Here is a 21,677-nt window from a genome sequence, read left to right as displayed (position 1 = left end):
ACAGAACTCAAATCCTACTACCCATCTTTCTATGTCCCATTTTTAGAACCCTAACTTTTCAAAAAGAAAAGAAAAAAAAAAACTCACCAAATCAAAAGAGAGGAAGTGCTACGCAAATACAGGAACCAAAAAGGGTTATAGAGGCTGCTTCATGCTGTTTCGTTCAGTTCCTTTGCAGTCCTCTTCAGCACATGCTAAAACAGTTCCTCACAACCTGTGGGACCAGCGCATCTTGGGGTGCGTGACAATGGAAGAGTTAGGTGAGTGAGGACCTTCCTGGAGGGGAAACTGAAGGAATGAAGACTTGGCTACCATCTCTGTGTGGTGGGATGTACTTCTAGCCAGGGGGAGGGTGCTGCTGGAAGATTTTGTTTCCACTTCTCTCTTGACCTCAGCCCAACCAAGAGTGAAGCGTGAGGAACTAGGATTGTTTTTGGGGAACTCCGGGTGCACTCTTTTAGTGGCACAAACAGGCAGAGTTTGGTGCTTAGCAGAGTAAAACATGCACAAATACTTTTGGACTGAATTGTTTATTATGAGTATTTGCCCCTTGGCGACTATTGGAGGTCACAGGGTGGTCACACAGTTGGCACCTGCAGAGATATGATTTAGGAAGAAAAAAAAAAGGGAGAGGGATAGATGGTGTTGGTGAGGAGAAGAAATGGAAGAGCAAGAATGAGACATCTGTAAAGGTTGGAGAAAGGCCAGGGTGGTTTCATTTGTTCCATGGTTTAGTATTAAACCAAGGAGAATTAGCACAATAACTCCAGCAATTCTGTTGCTAAGCTCTTTATTTGGAGGAATTCTCAAGGAACAGATTACTACGGACTGCAAATATGATACTCTTTCCACTTCAAACAATTAAAACCAGCAGTGAAACAATTGGCCACATGGCTCAGAGAGATTGCTGACTTCAAATCTTTGGAGTAATGGAAGCTTTGTCATTCTTGGGATTCATTCTTTATCCTCGGCTGACCTTTGTTGCTGGCATCCTTCCTAACACTGAGTCACTAACCTTTACTCGCTTTCCAAGCTGTATTAATTCCATAGTGTTACGGGTTTTTGTATGTCTGGGGTATGTCAAAAGTGTGAACAACAACAACAACAACAAAACGTATCTCGCATGTTGTCTTTTGTTGCTGTTGTTAATTATTGGGAGTGTTAGTTATTGGGAGTGTAATTTGAGAGCGCGAGGAGCAGAGAAAGGAAGAAAGGCAAATTATAGGAGGAAAGAGATGTTAATGAAGATAGAAAGGTGGTATTTAATAGACACAAAACTGTTTTGAAGGTGAAGTCTCTCTTTTGCTGCTTGGGGTAGAACATGGTTTGGACTTGGACTAGAATCCACATTCTTATTCTGTGTGAGAATTGGGGAAGTTCACGTTTCTAAGTTCAAAGTCCAGCTCACTAGAATCTAGCCCTTCTTTCGTATTTTAGCAACACCTAATGGCTTTCACCCAGGTAATTCAAAAGGGAACTAATAAGTATTCAGCGAGTTAAGCTAAAACCTAACGTTTTTACAGATATTAATCATGTTAGTGTCTGAAGCAACTCTCTGAAATAGGTATTATCCACTTTTTATTTCCAATGAGAAAACTAAGAAAAATAATAAACTTGTTCAGTATCGCTCTCAGGAACCCCTAACACCAAAACTGATTAATCTACAAGGTGTTCTCCTATTGTTTTTTTTTTAATGTTTATTTGTTTATTTATTGAGACGGAGAGAGAGAGAGAATGAGCCAGGGAAGGGCAGAGAGTGAGGGAGAGAGAATTCCAAGCAGACTCCACGCTGTCGGCACAGAGCCTGATGCAGGGCTCAAACTCAACCAACTGTGAGATCATGACCTGAGCCAAAATCAAGAATCAGACACTCAAACAACTGAGCCACCCAGGCATCCCTCTCCTGTTTTAGAAGTGTGTTCCAGCCAGTAGAACAACCCAGATACTTAAAAAATTACAAATTAGATTTGTACAGTTTTGCCCTAGTTGAGCAGGATGAAATGGTAGAGAAACCTGGTGCAGAAATGGAGAAAGGGGGAAAGTACCAAACCTCCTAACAGGTGACAGGTCAGCAAAGGCAGGCAGATATTTTCTTTTTGCAGTATCTCCTCCAAGGTCGGTAGTTTGCAGCCACCAGCTTTTACCTGAAGCTTCATTACTCAGGGAGGCCGGCTAATGGGGAACCAGGAGCAGCCTCTGGCTCTGAATGAAAGCTTTACAATCCAGTGAGATCCCCCAAGAGACCTCACCTTACTCCTTTCATGTTAATGTTGACATGATTGGATTTCCACAGATGAAGCACCACAGAGAAGGACTGTGGAGTTTTCAGCGTACTACCACCCCCCACCCCTTGTAACCCTGCATTTGTCATACCGAAGTTAGTCATCTTCAAATTACGGAATCTGGCAGAAAGCAAGATAATCTCGGGTGTTGGTGTACGTGCATTCATAGGAAACGGGAAGAGGGAGGCCTGTTAACTCATGACCCAGCGGGGAGAGTTACACTAACTTTGGTGTGTAACCTACTCCTAGAGATGTTGTGTGTGCCTCATGGAGGGTCTCCTCTCTCCCCTAATCTTTATTGTAAATGCTCTTTTATTTTGAATCCAAGGAGATGTATGACTTCTGGTTGGAGTGAAGTTTAGAAAATAGAAAAGAAAAGGGGGGGGCTACGTCTTAATGGAGGGGCACCGAATAAAACTTTGGAACTCAGTTTGGCATTCGTTCTGGCTAGTAAGGTTATTAGAAAAAAGTTTTGCTTTCTCTTTCTACTTTAGTTTTCCTTTTCTTTTTTGTTCATTTAAAAAAATCTTTTATTATCAGCAATTTTAAAATATACGCAAGAAAATAGTTTAATGAAATCTAGTATACCTATCAACCAGCGTAAACAATCATCAGCTCTTGGCCAATCTTATTTCATTAATACACCCATCCATTCCTTTCACTCCTGGATTATTTTATTTTATTTTTTTAATGTTTATTTTTGAAGGAGAGAGAGAGAGAGAGAGACAGAGTGTGAGTGGGGGAGGGGCAGAGAGAGAGAGGGAGACACAGAATCTGAAGTAGGCTCCAGGCTCTGGGCTGTCAGCACAGAGCCCGATGCAGGGCTTGAACTCACAAGCTGTGAGATCATGACCTGAGCTGAAGTCAGACGCCCAACCAACTGAGCTACCCAGGTGCCCCTAATGTTTATTTATTTTTGAGAGAGAGAGAAAGAGAGAGAGAGAGAGAGAGAGAGAGAGAGAGAGAAAGCATGCACGTGGTAGGGAGGGGCAGAGGGAAAGGGAGGCGGAGAATCTGAAGCAGGATCCTTGCTGTCAGCTGTGAGCTCAAAGCCCCATGTGCCCGAAGTGAACGGTGAGATCATGACCTGAGCCAAAGTCCAACGCTTGTCCGACTGAGCCACCCAGGTGCCCCACTCTTGGATTATGTTAAAGTGATAGTCGGATATTACATTCATGTCATTGGTAAATAATTCAGTATTAATCTCTAAAATAAATATATACATATACAAATAACCATAATAGCATTATCACGAACAAAATTTATAATCGTTCTTTAATATCATGAAACACGTAAAATGTTAACAATTACTTAATATTATCAAATGTCTTTTTACATCTAATATAAGTTAACAGTGCTTATTTAAAGTATTGAATATTCAGTGTTCAATATTCCTCATTGTTTTCTTTTTATTGAAGTTCACACATTGAAATTAGTTGTGTTTCTTAAATCTCTTTTAATCTCAGTTTCCCCTTCATCTCTTTTTTTCCACTGCCGTTAGTTTTTGAAGGGTAGTTTGCAGTGCTCGCTTCGGCAGCATATATACTGAAGGGTAGTTTGCCTTGAAGAGTTTAGCTCAGCTTGCTCATCTCTAAAATGATGCATAAACTTCAATATTTTTATGAGATGGGTGACTAAGAAAGATCTGTAGAAAATTTCACTTGCAAGAAATTACTAGATTTTTAAAAAAATTCCAGCTAGTTAATATGCAGTGTAATATTAGTTTCAGGTGTCCCATATAGTGATTCGACACTTACATATATCACCTGGGGCTCATCACAACAAGTGCGCTCCTTACTCCTCTTCACCTATTTCACTCCTACCCCCACCCACCTCCTCTCTGATAACCATCAGTTTGTTCTGTATAGTTAAGAGTCTCGTTCTTGGTTTTCCTCTCTCTTTCCCTCCCCTCCCCCACCCCCCGCCACGATCATCTATTTTGTTTCTTAAATTCCACATATGAGTGAAATCATATGGTATTTGTCTTTCTCTGACTTATTTCACTTAGCGTGATACTCTCTAGCTCCATCCACATCTTTGAAAATGGCAAGATTTCATTCTTTTTTTATGGCTGAATAATATTGCATTGTATATACATACACCACATCTTCTTTATCTGTTCATCAGTTGATGGACTTTTGGGCAGAAATGACTAAGTCTTTTCTTATGCCGTTAATAAATACCCATCCCCCCTGATATCTAAAATAAATGAAAATCTGTTTTTTTAATGACCTGTGTAAAGTTCATTTTCCTCATCTGAGGACTTCAGACCTAGGCAGATCCTTAGAAATAATATAATCCACTGTTTTGCTAACTTAAAGAAAACATGACCTGTGGTAAGAAACCCACCACAGATCCACTAACGGATCTCAACCCACAATTTGAGAAGACTTGTAATAAAATGACTTGATTACGGGGATGAGGAAGGGGCTTCAGAGAAGTCATGCCAAGATGGCCCCGAGAATCCACGTGAGGATGGGGACTGGAATTTTTGACTTGAAGTTAGTGCAGGGTCTGGGATCAGATAGTCCAGGATCAGTCAGACAAGGCTGCATCAGTAGTAGCTGATTTACAAAGTAAGGATGATAATATCACCTGCCTTAAAGCATTAGGATGACTAAATGAAATATATAAGTTCCTGAGCATAGTGCCTGTAATGTGTTGATTTTTATTAATTATTATTAATTTCATCATAACAGAAAAGTGGTAGTGTGCTACTTGTAAAGTGCATTGGTTTTTCTGAAGAAAACTACAAGGGAAACAAGTCTCAAGTATTTGGATTGCAACATCTTGCTTGATTTTGCAATAGCTGTTTTCTCCATGATCCCTTTTTTCCCCCTATAGTCTAAAAGACAGAACACTTCTACTTGGTTTTGACAGTTTTATCATGTGCTTGGTATGTAAGAAAAAAAAATAATCAGAGTTAAGAATAAGTATTACTGTCTTGGTATACTTATTTTTTTTAAGTTTATTTATTTTTTGAGAGAGAGAGAGAGCATAAATGGGGGAGGAGCAGAGAGAAGGAGAGACAGAATCCCAAGCAGGCTCCACGCCATCAGCACAGAGCCCTATGTGGGGCTCGAACTCACCAACTGTGAGATCATGACCTGAGCCAAGACTAAGAGTTGGGTGCTTAACCAACTGCATCACCCAGGTGCCCCACTGTCTTGGTATATTTAGAAAAAATGTAATATAATTACTTCTATTTTTCTGATAGGAAAAATATATAGGGATTTACTTTTTTCTTATTGGGGATCTTTGTAGGCAATCCACCCAAAATGAATGATAAGTATTAATACGCTGCATTATAAGAAGTCAAATTCTTGAGTGATGCTGTGAAATTGAATGCAACCATAGGAAATAGGTCACAGTATGTGGAGGCATTAAACATCTTCTGGTAGAATAGACCACAGTCTTGAAGTAAAATATGGAATAAGAGAAGATATTTGAAAATAGCCCTAACCCAAAAGGAGAAGATGAATGGAGGCACAGTGGGGATAATTAAGGAGGAAAATTATCCCAGAAGACTTCCATATTCTGTATTATGCTTCTCTTGTATCTTATAATACAGATGCCTTATTGGAGGAACTGGAACGCTCCACTCTCCAGGACAGTGATGAATCCTCCAGCCCAGCTCCTCTTTCCCTGGATCAGCATTCCAGAAAGGAGACTGACCTTGCTGAGACTTCAGGTGTCCCTTCTGTTCAGGATGATACAAGTCCCTTGCTGGTAACTTTCATTTATTGGAGTACCTTGAATATAAGTGTTTGAGTGCATTTCTGAAAATTAATTGTATCTTACGTAGAGTGATGTGAGAGGAGAATCATATATCCAAGAAAAATCCCTCAATGATAACTTAAAGGTGGTTGTTTTTGGAAAGGAGGAGAATTGAGAAAATCATCATGGAAGAATAAATCTTTGAGAATTAAATTTTTTTCTAGTGAGGGCATGGTAACAGAGTCTTCCCTAATTTACTTGGAAAATTCTGATATTGCTGTCTGGGCATCAGAGATGCATGTTGCGGTATGTCTGGAATTAACACTCCAGAAGACCAGGGATTACCTGGGCAAGGCCAGGTGGGAGCTCAGACAAGTCTTTTCAGGGTGACCTTCTAGGGCCACAACTTTCCATGTCTTATTTTCTGTTAAATCTATTAGGAAATTCAATTATTAGTATACGTAGAGATGATGACACTCTAGGGGACCAACAGAAACAAATTAAACTCAGATGGTATTTTTTTAAAAATCCAGAAATCCAATTTATCATTGTCTGGTTAGAGATAGTCTAACCATCAAATAGAATAATAGATACTAGTATTTGCTATATACATATATATATATGTATATATATATTTCCTTCCTATATGTAAGTCTACATGAATCTATGTTGTACTTAGGAGGTTGCTTGATGAAAATAGAATTAGTGTAGAAGAGGAATTAAGTAGTTTTCACATGTGGTGTTTTGAACTATGATATTCTGATTCGTCCTTGTACACTTGGTATGAAATCACAGGTTGCACAGACATGAAATCTGAGCCTGTGGTTCCTTCCCCCTTTAATGGTTCCTCCCTCCAGCTATATACATACAGTTTTAAGGATGGACATTTATTTCTCTCCTAGGGAGCTACTGTCTCTTTTCCTCAATGCAACATCATAGCCATAGGCTCCTAACTGGTCTGCTACCCTTGCCCCCAGCATTTTATTTTCAGAGTAGCAGCCAGAGTGATTCCGTAAAACTTAAATCAGATGATGTCATTCCTTTACTCGGAACCCCACAGTGAATTTCTATCTCCATTTGAAGCAAAAGCCACCATCTTTATGCTGACCTTAGTGGGGTGACTATACCTCGGTTCACTTGGACGAGCCCTGAGTTTATGCTTGTTTTCTTGACATCCTATTATTGGCTTTGGCATTTACCCTAAGTCTTACATATTTTAGGAAGTTTTCTTATTAGTGTTTTCTTATTAGTATTTACACTAAACCAGCATGGGTTCATAGACCTCCATTTGGTTCTTCTGGCTTCTTCTAACGCCTCATCTAGTAGCATGTGAAATACATCCAGTGAACAGAATTCGAACTGTATTATGGCTGAATCCTAAAGATGGCTAATGACAACTCATCTCTCTTTCCCTGATCCTGTCTGACACATCCTAACTGGCAAGGTCCTTTTCAGGGATAACATGCAGGGTGCGGGCTGTTAAAGCTAAAAGCTTAGGCACCGTCAGGGACAGCTAACACCTCTGGTTGCAGGTGATGGCAGGGGAACTTTGGAAGCTTTTTCCCCAGCCGGTCACTCTGTATAGCACCACTCATGCTCATGAGAATCATGGACCCTCCTCAGGGTCAGAAAAAATATGGGAAACTGTGGCTTAATATCATACAAATTACGTGCAGGAAATAGAGGCCAAGCATTCTCACCGCTGAGTGTAGTGTATTCTAAATGTTCTCATTAAAGCAGCTTTGTCCTTAATTGTGTATGTACAGCTATAGCTATTTGTTTTATTATTTGGCAATGCTTTTATTTTTGCAGCAGATGCTTTTAGCAGCATTTGGCTCACGACAAAACCAAACCCAGAATTACATGTTTAATTTTCTCAAGGAATTGATGATGAATGTGTAATTTGCACAAAATATTTGCCAACATTTCCTGTCCACCCCCGGTGGCAAGTAGAGATGTTAGTGCCCCTTAGAAGACAGGAAGACACAGCCATAGGGACGAAACATCAGCATCTACTTCATAAGTTGCTCATGTAAAAAGAACGTGCCTGATGGTTTAGCATGTGCAGCTGCAGGAGGCGTGTCTAACATGTCACAGTGAAGCACACCTTTACATCTGCATCAAGTGTCGCTTCTAAACTGGTTTTGTTTGGTATCAGCTTCAAGGTTTCTTGTGCTTCTAACTGAAGTAAATGTGGCGATTGAGTTGACTCCCTTTGCAAACCGTCAAATAATGTCAATTTTATATCTGTGCCACCGGAGACCTCAGTTAGAAAATTTGTTAATTCCAAAATGGTTTGATTTTTTTCCCCTCTAATTGAAAGGATCAAAATTCAGTATTTGGAAATTCATTCTTCCCTCAAAAGCAGAACATCTGACATTGTTAATGCCATTGTAAATTTAGTTGGGAAGTTCAACATTGAAGACAAAGTGGGTTATTGTGCGTGTGTGATCATATGAATACAAATTTTGATGGAGAACAGAATTGTCGTTAAAAAAAAAAGTTCCATATTAAAAAACCTATGCGGCAGAAATGTGCTTGAATTGGTTGTGATGTGCACAAAATTCCTGACTGCATCCAAGCTCCAGGATTCTACCCATCAAAATAGAAACTGCAAATGTCAAAATTTACAGATCTATATTTCCACCATCAGAGTATATATGTATCTAACTCATCTACAAAACTTCTGTGACAGAAGCTGATGTTGGATACGGAAACAACATTTCAGCATGGCTGCATGCATTTTCTTTCTGTATTGCCTGTCATCAATCGGATTTTAGAAATGCCTGAGCCTCTGAAAATAACATTTTGTAAAGCAACTTAAATATAGGTTGCATTATGTGGAAAATCAGTCAGAAATATTTAATCGAATTATTCAGTGAATGTAGCATGAAAATTCAGCTTTTGAAGCTTTCAGCAAGTTGCAATTATGTAAAACAAAGCTTGCAAAAAGGAAGGAGCTCAAATTTCTCTCTACAAAAGCTGGGGAGGAATTGAACAACTTAACAGATGAGAGCTCAAATGGTTTAATTACCTAATTTGAAAATTGTGCTTTGGAAAAAATCTTGTCTTTGATGGAGTTTCTAATTTTAATTGGATAAATTTATATTCTCCACCAGAATGGGATGAAATTGTGAAGGCCTATGATTTTGCAGTATCTACATTTGGCAAAATGTTGAAAAGAATCACAAAGAGACGACTTAGGAGCTCTGTCTTGTAAAAATATTATCGAAGAAAGGTGCTCTGGATGGAGGTAGAAATACAGCACCTGTGAAAATACTGGGGCAGAAATATTTATACATTTTAATATGAGAAACATTTGAGAATATCCTCCATTTAGCAGAATTTGCCCTGAACTTATAGGCTCACCAACATCCAGAGTGGGAATATTTTCTCAATTCTCAATATTATGGTCTACAGAGAAGCATCAGTTAAAAGTATCAATAACTTCAAAATATATTTATATATTATATATAAAATGCATATATATAAAATGCAGCTCCTTAACTAGTTTGCAACACTAAAAGATATGAAAATAATAAGATCATATTTTATTAAAAAATTTTTTTATTAGTTTATTTGGAGAGAGAGAGAGCAGAGGAGGAACAGAGAGAGAGGGAGAGAGAATCTGAAGCAGGCTCCATGCTGTCAGCACAGAGCCCAATGCGGGGCTTGAACTCACAAACCTTGAGATCATGACCTCCTGAGCCAAAATCAAAAGTTGGACACTTAATTGAGTCACCTGGGTGCCCTAATAAGATCATATTTTTTTTTTTTTAACGTTTATTTATTTTTGGGACAGAGAGAGACAGCGCATGAACGGGGGAGGGGCAGAGAGAGAGGGAGACACAGAATCGGAAACAGGCTCCAGGCTCTGAGCCATCAGCCCAGAGCCTGACGCGGGGCTCGAACTCACGGACCGCGAGATCGTGACCTGGCTGAAGTCGGACGCTTAACCGACTGCGCCACCCAGGCGCCCCAATAAGATCATATTTTTAAAAAAAGACATCTTTCAGAAAAATTTCCACATCACAGTGTTAGAGACAACAATGGCTACGTAACCAATTAAGGTATATGAATCTATATCAAGAAAAATTATTTACTGTGCTGTTTAAAAATGTTCAAATAATCAATATACAAGCTTTTTTTTTTTTTTTTTTTTAACTTAATGTTTAGAGATGCCTGGGTGGCTCAGTCAGTTGAGTGACTGACTCTTGATTTCAGCTCAAGTCATGATCTCACGGTGTGTGAGGTTGAGCCCCACATCAGGCTCTGCGCTGACAGGGCTGAGCCTGCTTGGGATTCTCTCTCTCCCTCTCTCTCTGCCCCTCCCCCATTTGTGCTCTCTCTCAAAATAAATAAACATAAAAAAATAATGTTTATAGCTATGTCATCTAAAAACATTCTAGAGAATTTTATTTTTTTAAGTTTATTTATTTTGAGAGAGAGGCAGAGAAGAAGGAGAGAGAGAATACCGAGCAGGTTCCTTGCTGTGAGCGCAGAGCCTGACGCAGGGCTTGAACTCACGAACCATGAGATCAGGAGCTGAGCCAAAATCAAAAGTTGGGCACTTAACTGACTGAGCCACCCAGGCACCCCTAGACAATTTTATTTCGAAAATAAGTTTTCAAGAGAATTATTTTGTAGGGGCGCCTGGGTGGCTCAGTCGGTTAAGCGTCGGACTTTGGCTCGGGTCATGACCTCACAGTTCGTGAGTTCAAGCCCCGAGTCGGGCTCTGAGATGACAGCTCGGAGCCTAGAGCCTGCTTCAGATTCTACGTCTCCCTCTCTCTCTGCCCCTCCCCTACTCACACTCCATCTCTGTCTCTCTCTCGAGAATAAACATTAATAAAAAAGAGAATTATTTTGTAGGTCCATCAATATAATAAAACCCAATTTTTGGTCAAGAAATACATATTTTTAAAGTTATATAGTATTAATTATTTTTGGTGCCTACCCCTCTTTCGCTTTTAAGAACATCCCAGTTTGAACCATTATATGGTCACCCCTACTTGCTTGATCTGGCCCCTTTTACTCCCTGTCCCTGTCTTGCCAGTTCACTGTGCTGCCCTGGCCACCTTTCGGTTACATGGATGCTCCAGGGTTCCCCCCAGTCTCCTTACTTCTCTCACCTTCTGTGAGTCCTCACTCAAGTGGCGCCTTCTCAGTGAGTCCTTCCCTGATCGACAGATAAATTTTCCATTGCCATCTTTCTCCCATTTCTCATGCCCTCCCCCCTGATTAGTTTTACACGTTACTGAATTTATTCTATTTTCTTATTAATTTGTTCATTATCCGCTCTCACCACCATAATGTCAGAGGCAGAGGAGACAATTTTTGTTTGTTCATTTCATTTTCTGTTTTCCTTGCTGCATCCTTGGCCCCGGCACATAACAGGCACCCAATAAGTATTTGTTCAATAAATAAATGAGTTGCTGGTCAACTACCCTTTAGAGACACACATATTTTATTTTTTTGTATGTCAGAGTTAGCCATGATATAGTCTTCCCCTAGACAACATCCTGTCTAGGTAAAGGAATTGCTCTGATTCTTTTCGTCGGTTTTATGGTTCCTATCTGAGTACGATCAACTTCTCTATTTCAGTGTTTTTTAGGGCAGGGCGGGGGACGCTGTTACTTGTTCACATGCTGGCTGCTTCGAATTTGGCCTTCTGTTGTGGGATGGCTGGTTTTGCTCTGCCTTGGGAAAGAAAATCTCAGAGATATGCTAGTTATCAGTCCTATTTAGAAGCTAACAATATCCTCTGATTCTGGGCACAGATGAGTGACAACATTCTCCCAGCAGAAACTCATTGTTTGCTCTTTCTTCTCTGTCACTTATATGTCTTAGGTACAGCTCGTGTATACGACCCATATCCAGGAGCCCAATATCTACAGGTATGTTTTTTATTCAGTACTTTAAAATATTAAAGATATTAGATGATTGTTATCAATCTGGGTCTGGACAACAAGTTGCTTCGCATGCGTTCATTATTAGAACTCCGGCGACTTCCCTCCTCCCCTTTCCATAGTGTTTCAGCAGAGGTGGAGTTCTGCCAAGCTCACTTGGCAGTTTCTTAGGGTGCCTGCCTTCTAGACGGGCCGTCCAGGCTGGGGGGAGCCACTATTTCCTTCACCACCTGGAAAGGTGTAAATCGTCCGAGTCACCACACGTTTCGTCTGGGCTACTCCAAATATCACGCTCCAGTTCGCGGAAGAGGAAACACCTAAAGAAATTTCAGCAAGACGCCAACAAAACCAGAGCTAAGATCAGGGTCGACGTGAGACAAGAGGGTCTCCGCAGCAGACTGACGAATATATACTTCTAATGAATCTGTACTTCTTCTTTCTATAGTTGTTCAAGATTTATTTAGCTGGCGGGCGGGGGGTGGAGGGGGGGTGGATTTCCTTTTAAAAACATTACATATTCAAACAGATCCACTTACTAAACCATTTCGACTGACCAAAGCAGAATCAACAGTCTGAGAAAATGAAAAAGGCTGTTTTTCTCATTCTCTCTTCAGGTAGTGCTTCACAGTTTGAAAAATCAGACAGCTTTCTGGGAAACAAATTGAAGGACTTCACAAATTAAAAGGGAAATGAGATAGCAAAGGCTCATGCTTGGTAGAGTACCACACCATACCTTATTTGGTTCTAGAATCGCAGCCGGTCAATAGTGCACACCCATGATGCCAAATAAGGGAAGGACCTGTGTTACTATGAAGTCTTTTTGTAACTTCCCACCTGAGAACACTTTCTACTTGGATGGGAGTAAGGCCAATTTATATTAATGTAATTGCCAATTGGTTCCAGTTCCAGGAGACTGCCTGGTGGGTTGCCCCCTAGACCACCCTATCCCTCCTTCTTGTAAAAAAAAAAAAAAAAAAAAATCCAAAGAAGCAAAACAACAATGAAACCATGCCTGGCACACATAGGCTTTCAGTAAATGTTTGCTTTTTAAAAATCTAGGAAACCAAGACTTCGATAGAAATATTGATGAAAACAGGAACATAGAACAGAAAAACCAGCACAACCAACAGCCAGTTTCCTGTGTATCTGGCATTTCGATCAATTGATGGCATGCCAATGGAGAAGACTCACATCGTTTTCCCCTCAGACCTATTTCTTTCTCTTCTCTTGCTCCGCTCTGTATTCCGGGGGCGCTGACCCCTGTAGGCTGGGTTTTCCAGGCTCCAGGATCAGTTGGCTTTCGCTGGAGGGTGAAAGGCAGGGAAATTCAGGGTATTTCCTCCCCTAATCTCTCTCCACAGTGTTGGGGTCGGCAGTTACATGTCCTTTCTGGCTTCAGCTGGAGCAAGACAGGTCTACTGTGGTTCCATTCCAGCTTGTACCTTGGCCTCTGGCTCTTAGTAACTCCCCACCCCCTCGCTTAATGGCTTTCTGCTGTGGCTAATCTTTTGCGTTACCTCAGTATCTTCTGTTTGCCTCTTTAGTTATCCCATCACCTGTGTAATCAAATTTCTGGATTAAATTCCTTTGGCTTACTCCCAGAGTGCTTGTATTTTCCCGAGTGGGCCTTGACTGATACATTTTCCCCAGTACCGAATGACACTTGCTGTGTCGATCGGTATGGGAGACTGATATGAAATCCAGGTGGCCTAGTAAATAAGCAATAGCCTGGTACACATCCCTAAGGCTGGCATAACTCGGAGCTGATAAGGCTCGCAGGTGTGGACAGAGCGTGAGACTCAGAAACTAGATGCCTGCATTCTGCTTCCACCATTTCCTCTGGCTTGCTTAAATGAGCCAAACGCTGCTTTCAACCTTGAGACTGTATTCAATACTAGTGGCATGTGTAGCCATGTAGTAATATTTCTACTGTAGTTATATATCAAAGCAATATGAAGGATAATTTAGAAACGTATACACGAACAAAAATAATTTTGGTAAGAAGAAGGAGAAACACCAATCATAAAAACATCGCAGAGGAATGAATAGGGGAAGATTCCAGCGAACGAAGCCCCTCACGTGAGGAATCTGTATTCTTTTGACAGCACAGAGCCTGCTTGGGATCCCCTCTCTCTTTCTGCCCCTCCCCTGGTCTCTCTCTCTCTTCAAACAAACAAACATTTTAAAACAAACACCACACCTCTTGTATTTGTATATTATTAAAACCTCTAACTCATGAATTAAACTGTTGCCCATGACACAGCAAAGCCCTTTTACCACCTTCAGGAAGTGAGGGGACCCATCAAAGGAGCTCTCATTTTGAGCTTCCTCTCTTTTTAGGCACACTTCCTGTAGTGATGGAATCACCAACTCTTTTGACCTTTCCATTCTTATTTAGAACATTATGTTGTTGATCCAGTTACTCTTAAGGTATCACAACAAGGGTTTCTCTTTCCATACGGCACCAGAAGTCTTGCTAAAAACCAGTAAGAAGTGTTTTGGATAAGCACCAGTGTGCGCCGCCTGTGAGGTGGACAGGTTTTTAGGATTATACAGACCCACATAAGAAGCTACATTTCTTCTACACTGGGAAACAGGGCCGAGAATGTGCGGACAGCCTGGCTGCCTTTTGCACACAAGACACACGCCTATGGCAGCAATGACGAAGGGGTCGTGACCCCAAAGTGTCCTGAGGCTGAGCCTCTCTGTGCTTCCTTGGAAGCCTCTAAGGATTGAATCAAGCACTTGTCTACTTGACCATTTTTGTTCCTCAATGAAAAAAACAAAAAACAAACAAAAAAAATTATGCCTGGCAGGAGGCCCTGTTGTACCTAAAAGACAAAATCTTTTCTCTTCAGAGGGGGAGACATCCACTTCCTCCTCCATTTTTCTTATTGTTAAATACTCAAACGGATGTCAGTCAGTAGTGGGACATGTTGTACCCAAAAGACAGTCTTTTTTCCTTAAGAGAGGAATGTTATCAATCACATTATTAATCTTTCAAATTTTTGGCTAAGGGATAAAAACTGGAGTCTCACTGTTGAATTTGCATGGTAAAGATCTAGATCAGCATATCTTTATACAGTAATAAGCATTCAAATTTCCTTTTCTGAAACTTGCTTTTTTAAAAAACCCTTAGCTCATTTTTCTATTAGCTTGTCTTACTGATTTGCAGACTTTAATATTTGAATATTATTTATGTTTTAAGTATTTATGTATGTTGAATTTTTTTTTTGAAATTAGCTCTGTTGATATTTTGTTTTCTTTTTTGCTTTCACTTTACAGTTTCATGCCTTTCTTAGGAAAGCCTTCATTACCCCAAATTATAAAAAAAATCTTCCATTTTCTTTTACTCCTTTTATGTTTAAATGTATTTATGTCTTTAATTCATTTAAAACTTACTCACGTGCAAAGTTTGTTAAAGATCTAAATTTATTGTTTCAAATAGGCTGTCGTGCATTTTGTGTCTACTACTTTGTTTATGAGGATTTGAAAGGCCACATTTACCATATGCAAAGTTCTCATGGTTCAGGAGTCTGTTTCTGGGCTGTGTCTGCTCCAGTCCTCTGATTTGTTGGCTGATCTGTTTCTTTTCCAACATCACACACATTTTATTGTCACTTTATCGGACAGCACATCTATTGAGACGTCTTCCCTCCTCACCTCTTTTTACAAAATTATCTTGAGTGTTCTGGCCCATGAATCTCAGCATCAGTTTATTAATGAACTTGAATAATTCTCTTAAGATTTCTTTATGAATTACATTGAATTTGTAGTTTAATGGGAGAAACTGACATCGTTACTTATGCATTACTTATGCGTTACTTATGCATGTCTTGTATGTCTGCCAGTGTTTTTTCTTCACAGAAGCCTTGCACAGTTCTTGTTAGAGTTATTCTTTAATATTTTATATGTTTTTTTGGTGGTGTTGTGAACATGTGCTTTTTCCCCAACGGACTCTCAAATTGGCTACTGCTGTCTATAGGAAAGAGACTAATTATTTCACCATATTCCTGTACCTAGTAACCATCCTGATATTTTCGATACATTCTAATAGTTGTCCAATCATTTTATCTTACATTTTCCAGGTAAGTGATTATATCACCTATTTAAAAAAGAAAATAAACGGGTGCCTGGGTGGCTCAGTTGGTTAAGCATCCAACTTCAGCTCAGGTCATGATCTCACTATTCATGGGTTTGAGCCCCACGTAAGGCTCTGTGCTGACAGCTTAGAGCCTGGAGCCTGCTTCGGATTCTGAGTCTCTCTCTCTCTGTCCCTCCCCTGCTCGTGTTCTTTCTCTCTCTTTCTCTCTCAAAAATAAATAAACATTAAAAAAAAATTTAAATAAAAAATAAAATAGGAATGAGAAGGCTTTGCCTTTTTCTTTCCAATATATAAGTCTCTTATTTTTACTTTTGAATGCATTTGGTAATGCAATCTGGAATAATATTGCAGACCAGCAGTGATAGTAGGATCCTTGTCCTCTCTTCTCTTAATTAGAAATGTGTTTAGTATTTGACCATTAAATATGAGGTTCACTATAGATTTCTTGTATTTTATCAGGTTATAAAACTTCTTTTCCTCCATCTTCAACAACAGGAATGGTGGCAGATTGTGTGGTTCAGCACCTATCAATATGTTTATAAAGCTTTTTCTATTTTTTAGTATAATGAATTACATTAATCCTTTTTCTAATGTTGAACCATGCTTAAAAGACTGGCATAACACTATCTAGCCAGGATGTTTTTAAAACATATTTCTGCTGTCTTTATTAAGCTGCCCCCACCACCCCATCCCACATACACACATTACACACACACACTGTTCTCTCTTTGTCTGGTTCTAGTATTGCATTTCTGTGATATTTATAGACCTTATTTGGTGATTTTCCATATTTTTCTATGAACTTGGAAATTTACACAGTGCTCCAACAAACCCAGTTTTTGTTTGTTTTCTTTTTCAGTAATTCATGCTTTTACTCCTTCTGTTTAGTTATTTTAGTTTTGGTGGGTTTCTTTTTTTTTTTTTTTTTTTTTTGAGATTCTTGAGTTGGGTGTTCTGTTTATTGGTTTCTGGTCTTTCTTATTTTTCAATATTGCACTTCAGTCCATTATATCTTTTTCTTTTTATTTCTTTAAAAAATTTTTTTTTACATTTATTTATTTTTGAGAGACAGAAAGAGACAGAGCGCAAAAGAGAGAGAGAGAGAGAGAGACGCAGAATCTGAAGCGGGCTCCAGGCTCCGAGCTGTCAGCACAGAGCCCGACAACTGGGCTCGAACCCACGAACCGTGAGATCATGACCTGAGCTGAAGTCAGACGCCCAACCGACTGAGCCACCCAGGCACCCCTCCTTTTATTTTTTATTTTTAATTATTTTGAATTTTATTTTAGAGAGAGAGAGAGAGAGAGAGAGTGCACGATTGAGGGAGAGGGGCAGAGAGAGGGAGATAGAATCCCAAGCAGGCTTCACACTCAGCACAGAGCACACATGGGGCGCAATCCCACAACCCTGGGATCGTGACCTGAACGGAAATCAAAAGTTGGAAGCTCAGCCAACCGAGGCACCCAGGTGCCCCTATATTTTTTCCTTTTGGTAACATACTGCTTTTGACTCTGAAGGGTGTTTGTATGTGTGTGTGTACGTGCTTCCGTTGCAATTTCTAGATAGGTTGAAAATTCAGTTTATTTTCTTTCTTCATCACAAGAATTGTTGGAGGTGTTTTATTTTTTTCTTAGGTGGGTAGATTTCTTATGATTAATCTGTACTTTTATTAAAGCAATAGAAGAATATGGTCTGTATTACTTACTTCTTAGAATTTATTGAGCCTTATTCTGTGTTCTTGTACACAGTTAATTTTACTAACAACTCGGCGAGTATTTGAATAGACTGTATTCAGTTTCTTGGGTCCAAATTGTATTCATCAATAATTTACTCCCAATTATATGGATGTGAAACCAGTATTATGTACGTTGTCTAAACTCGATCAGTGATCTTTTTTCTGTAAAAGGCGGACAGTAAATATTTTAGGCTTTGTGGACCACAAGGTCTCTGTTGGGACTATCCAACTGTGTAAGAAGGCAGCAGTCAACAGTGTGCAAATGAACAGTCATGTCCAAATTTGGCCCTTGGACCTTAGTTTGCTGTTGTTTGCTCTTTATTCTTATTTAGTGTTTGTCTTTCGCCTGACAGTAAGTGAGAGAAGGTGTAATAATTTATAATTTAGAAAAGAATGCTATGATAATAAAAAATATATATTGGGCCAGTGTCTTCAAGCCGTTTGTAGAAGCTGCTTTGCACCTGACTGTTGGCGGAGAACGTCCTGCCAGCTACATGTCCAGAGCATTTCTTCATGGACTTGAGAACAATGGTCAGCTTTTGAGATGACCAGAGGAGGACACGGAGACAAAAATGCAGGGAGACCGTGTTGAGATTTTTAGCCCACTACCTACTTTTTAAATACTCTCTCTAGTTTTACTCACACTGAAGGGGTTAGTAATTAAAATTGCATTTTCTGGTATTTTATGTGTGGCTTAACATTTATCTGAGTGTTGATGTGTTAGGATTTGTTTTTTTTTTCCTCTCCCTACAGTGAGGTCCAAGAGCCAAACAAAGCACGGCTGCCTCCTAAAACCTCAGCAGCTGCCCAGCTGGATGAGCTTATGGCCCATCTGTGTGACATGCAAACCCAGGTGAGCATAGTTCCTGGGTGCGTCTCTGTGGACCTCAGCTCCGCACCCCCCTTCGGAACTCTCAGTTGTCATTCATTTTCCCAGACTAAATTTAATTCAACCGTGAATTTAACTTTGTGGGATGTATTATCTGGGCACAAAAGATAATATGATACGGGCTCTGATCTCAAGGAGTGTGGAATGTGCTTGGTAAAGGGAAGCATAAGCCTGTGCCACATTTATAGAATAAAACACAGATGGGTTATCAAAATATACACAGCAAACGTTAGGAAGGTAGAGAGGTCAAGGAGATTTTATCAAGGGTGGGGATGGGGTGTGGGATGGACTCTGAAGAATGGAAACAGTTTGCACACAGATGAGAGAGGAGGCCCTTCCAGTTGGGCATGAGCCTATGAGGGTGCAGGCATCTGAGGCTGGATGGAATGTGACAGGACCTTCAGAGACCCGCCTGAGTGGGACCTCGGAGGGCAAGCTGCGGCAGAACCAGGGAGATCAGAGTGTGGCTTTGAAAGTAGGGAGGAGGAGGAGTCCTGAGCCCCATACTCTGATAAAATCTGCCACCTCCTTCTGGCCTGTAGAGAGTGAGTGGTGAGCTCATGTGGCCTGGCAGGGGATGGGAATCAGAGAAGTGGACTTTAAGAATTTACTAAGGGAAGGGGCACCCGGGTGGCTCATTTGGTTAAGTGTCAGACTTCAGCTCAGGTCATGATCTTGCAGTTTGTGACTCTGAGGCCTGCAGTTGGGCTCTGTGCTCACAGCTCAGAGCCCGGAGCCTGCTTCGGATTCTGTCTCCCTCTCTCTCTCTGCCCCTCCCCTGTTCATACTCTGTCTCTCTTTCTCAAAAGTAAATGAACATTAAAAAAAAATTAAGACTTTATTAAAGGAAATATCTGGAATTCTTTCTTTCTTTTTATTCTTATTTATTTTTGAAAGAGAGAGAGAGTGAGTGAGCATGAGCGGGAGGGAGGGGCAGAGAGAGAGGAGACAGAATCCCAAGAAGGCTCCATGCTGTCAGCACAGAGCCCAGCGTGGAGCTCGAACTCCTGAACCGAGAGATCATGACCTGAGCCAAAATCAAGGAGTTGGGCGCTTAACCAACTGAGCCATCCAGACACCCCTCATCTAGAATTCTTAAGGTAGAGAATCCAGCCACTCTAAATTGGTTGGAAGCTTCGATATGCCCACATGAAGTGACTAAGACAAGGCAGTATATAAAAAGGTCTGTGACTGGGGAGGTCAGGAACCTTATCTTTGTGGCTCACCTTTGGACTCCCAATGCCTGCACAGTTCCTGACACATCACAGGAACAGATGAATAAACATCAGAAACAAATTTTCTTCCATGCCTGGGTACATTCAAAACTGGGTACATTCCTCAGTTCATTGTACCGCTGTAAGTACTAGGACAAAAAAAAAAAAAAAAAATCTACACTAGGAGTTTTAATTATGTTGTGTTTTCTAATTGATTTAGCATGTGTCATGGTTTATTTACATTTAAAAAATATCTGCTCAACTGGGTGTTGTATGGAAACCAATTTGACAATAAATTTAATATTAAAAAAATTAAAAAAATAAAAGATATCTGCTCATTTCTTGAATGGGCCATACATTCACGTTATACAAAAGTCAAAGGTGGAAAAGTTTGCAGTGAGCTATTTCCCTCTCAGCCATGTCCCCAGCCATCCAGTTCTGCCCGTTTCTTACATCCTCATTCGGAAGTGTTCTGGAATATATAAGCAAGTAGACGTGGGTGTGGATAGATATATATGCATGGATATGTATATACATATACAATTGTGGTTTTTTTTACCTACTTAATAGGGATGGCCCTTTTGGGCCTTCTAGACATTAACCTTTTGAACACTAATCTCTTCAACATTAAGTAACATTCTATAATAGAGGAGGGAGGAAATCTGTCAGATGATAAGTTTCTTGAAGGGAAATGAGCATTTTGGATTAGTGAGATAATGTGAAGTTATTCCTGGCAGTAAAAATAGGATACGAAGGCAGACAGTAACAGATCGTATATATTCAGGAGACTGCAGGGAGCCTGGCTGGCCTTAGACAATGGAGGCTTTTAGTGACTAATGAAAGATGAGATTGGAAAGGTAAAGTGAGGGTAGCGGATGGGAGGCTTTGAAGGTCTGTCTAGTGCATGCAAATCTGATGCCATGGAGGCCGTAGGGAGAGCACCTGTTTCCTGATCAGGAAGTATTAGGTGATGGTGGTAGTAGCTCGGTCGGAAAGGAGTAGAGAGAGACAGAATCAGGACACGGAGTGATGAAGGACGAGCTGGGCATCTTTTTTGTAATTTGAGGCTTTTCCTTTGAATGGATTATAATAACTACCTTGGGGTTTTGCTTAAATAAATCCAATCCATCAGCAAGTCTCATATGACAGCTTCTCACCACCTTCTCCCCTAACACGGGACCAAGTCATTCTTTCTGGTTTGAACTGTTAACGATAATCTCCTTCCTAGCTGGTGCCTCTCCACTCTTGCTTGTCTACACTTAATCCCTCACTCAGCTACCATGGGGATCCTGTAGATCAGATTCTTTCACTCTCATGCTTGAACTCCTCCAGAGGCTCCATCACCCTTGGGATAAAACCTGAGTTTACCATGAGGGCCCAACGTGATCTTTGCCTCTCTGTCCATCGTCTTCTGCTGTCACACTTACTCTTACTCCCTCTACTCCAGCTCCCCTGACCTTCCGACTTTTCCCCTAACTTTCCTCCTCCTCTGGGCCTTCCTTCCTTCTGGAATGCTTTTCCCATGAATAGCAATATTTCTGGGCCCTTCCGTACATCATGAAATACCTGTGCAAATGTCACCTTCCTTAGACAGTCTTCTCTGATCACCTTCATCTACATCAATTCTCTCTCACCGTCCCACCCTCTGCTACCTCTGTGTGGGTGTAGAACTTAGGTCTTATCCCTACCTGATGTTACATCATATACTTATTTCATTGTTTATCGTCTATCACCTAGAGAATATAAACTCCATGTGGGCGGAGTCTAGGTCGCCTTGGGCATTGCTCTATGCCAAGAGCCTGGGGCTGTGACCAGCACAAACTAGG

General features: G+C 40.5%; 1 protein-coding gene across 1 annotated transcript in view; it reads left to right on the top strand.

Moving 5' to 3' along the window:
• Nucleotides 1-154: 154 nt before the first annotated feature.
• Nucleotides 155-21,677, top strand: part of LPXN (leupaxin) — a 37,527-nt gene continuing 16,004 nt past the window's right edge. The window contains exons 1-4 of the mRNA XM_047072347.1: nucleotides 155-260; nucleotides 5,854-6,011; nucleotides 11,850-11,896; nucleotides 18,502-18,601. Of these exons, the coding sequence (XP_046928303.1) occupies nucleotides 248-260; nucleotides 5,854-6,011; nucleotides 11,850-11,896; nucleotides 18,502-18,601 (318 nt within the window). The 5' untranslated portion in view covers nucleotides 155-247. The remainder of the gene's footprint in view (nucleotides 261-5,853; nucleotides 6,012-11,849; nucleotides 11,897-18,501; nucleotides 18,602-21,677) is intronic.

The sequence above is a fragment of the Lynx rufus genome, unplaced genomic scaffold, assembly GCF_022079265.1.
Source record: "Lynx rufus isolate CCGP_SWC_20201006 ecotype Redwood Valley unplaced genomic scaffold, mLynRuf1.p SCAF_9, whole genome shotgun sequence".
Lineage (NCBI taxonomy): Eukaryota > Metazoa > Chordata > Mammalia > Carnivora > Felidae > Lynx > Lynx rufus.
This window is presented reverse-complemented; position numbering and strand designations above follow the sequence as displayed.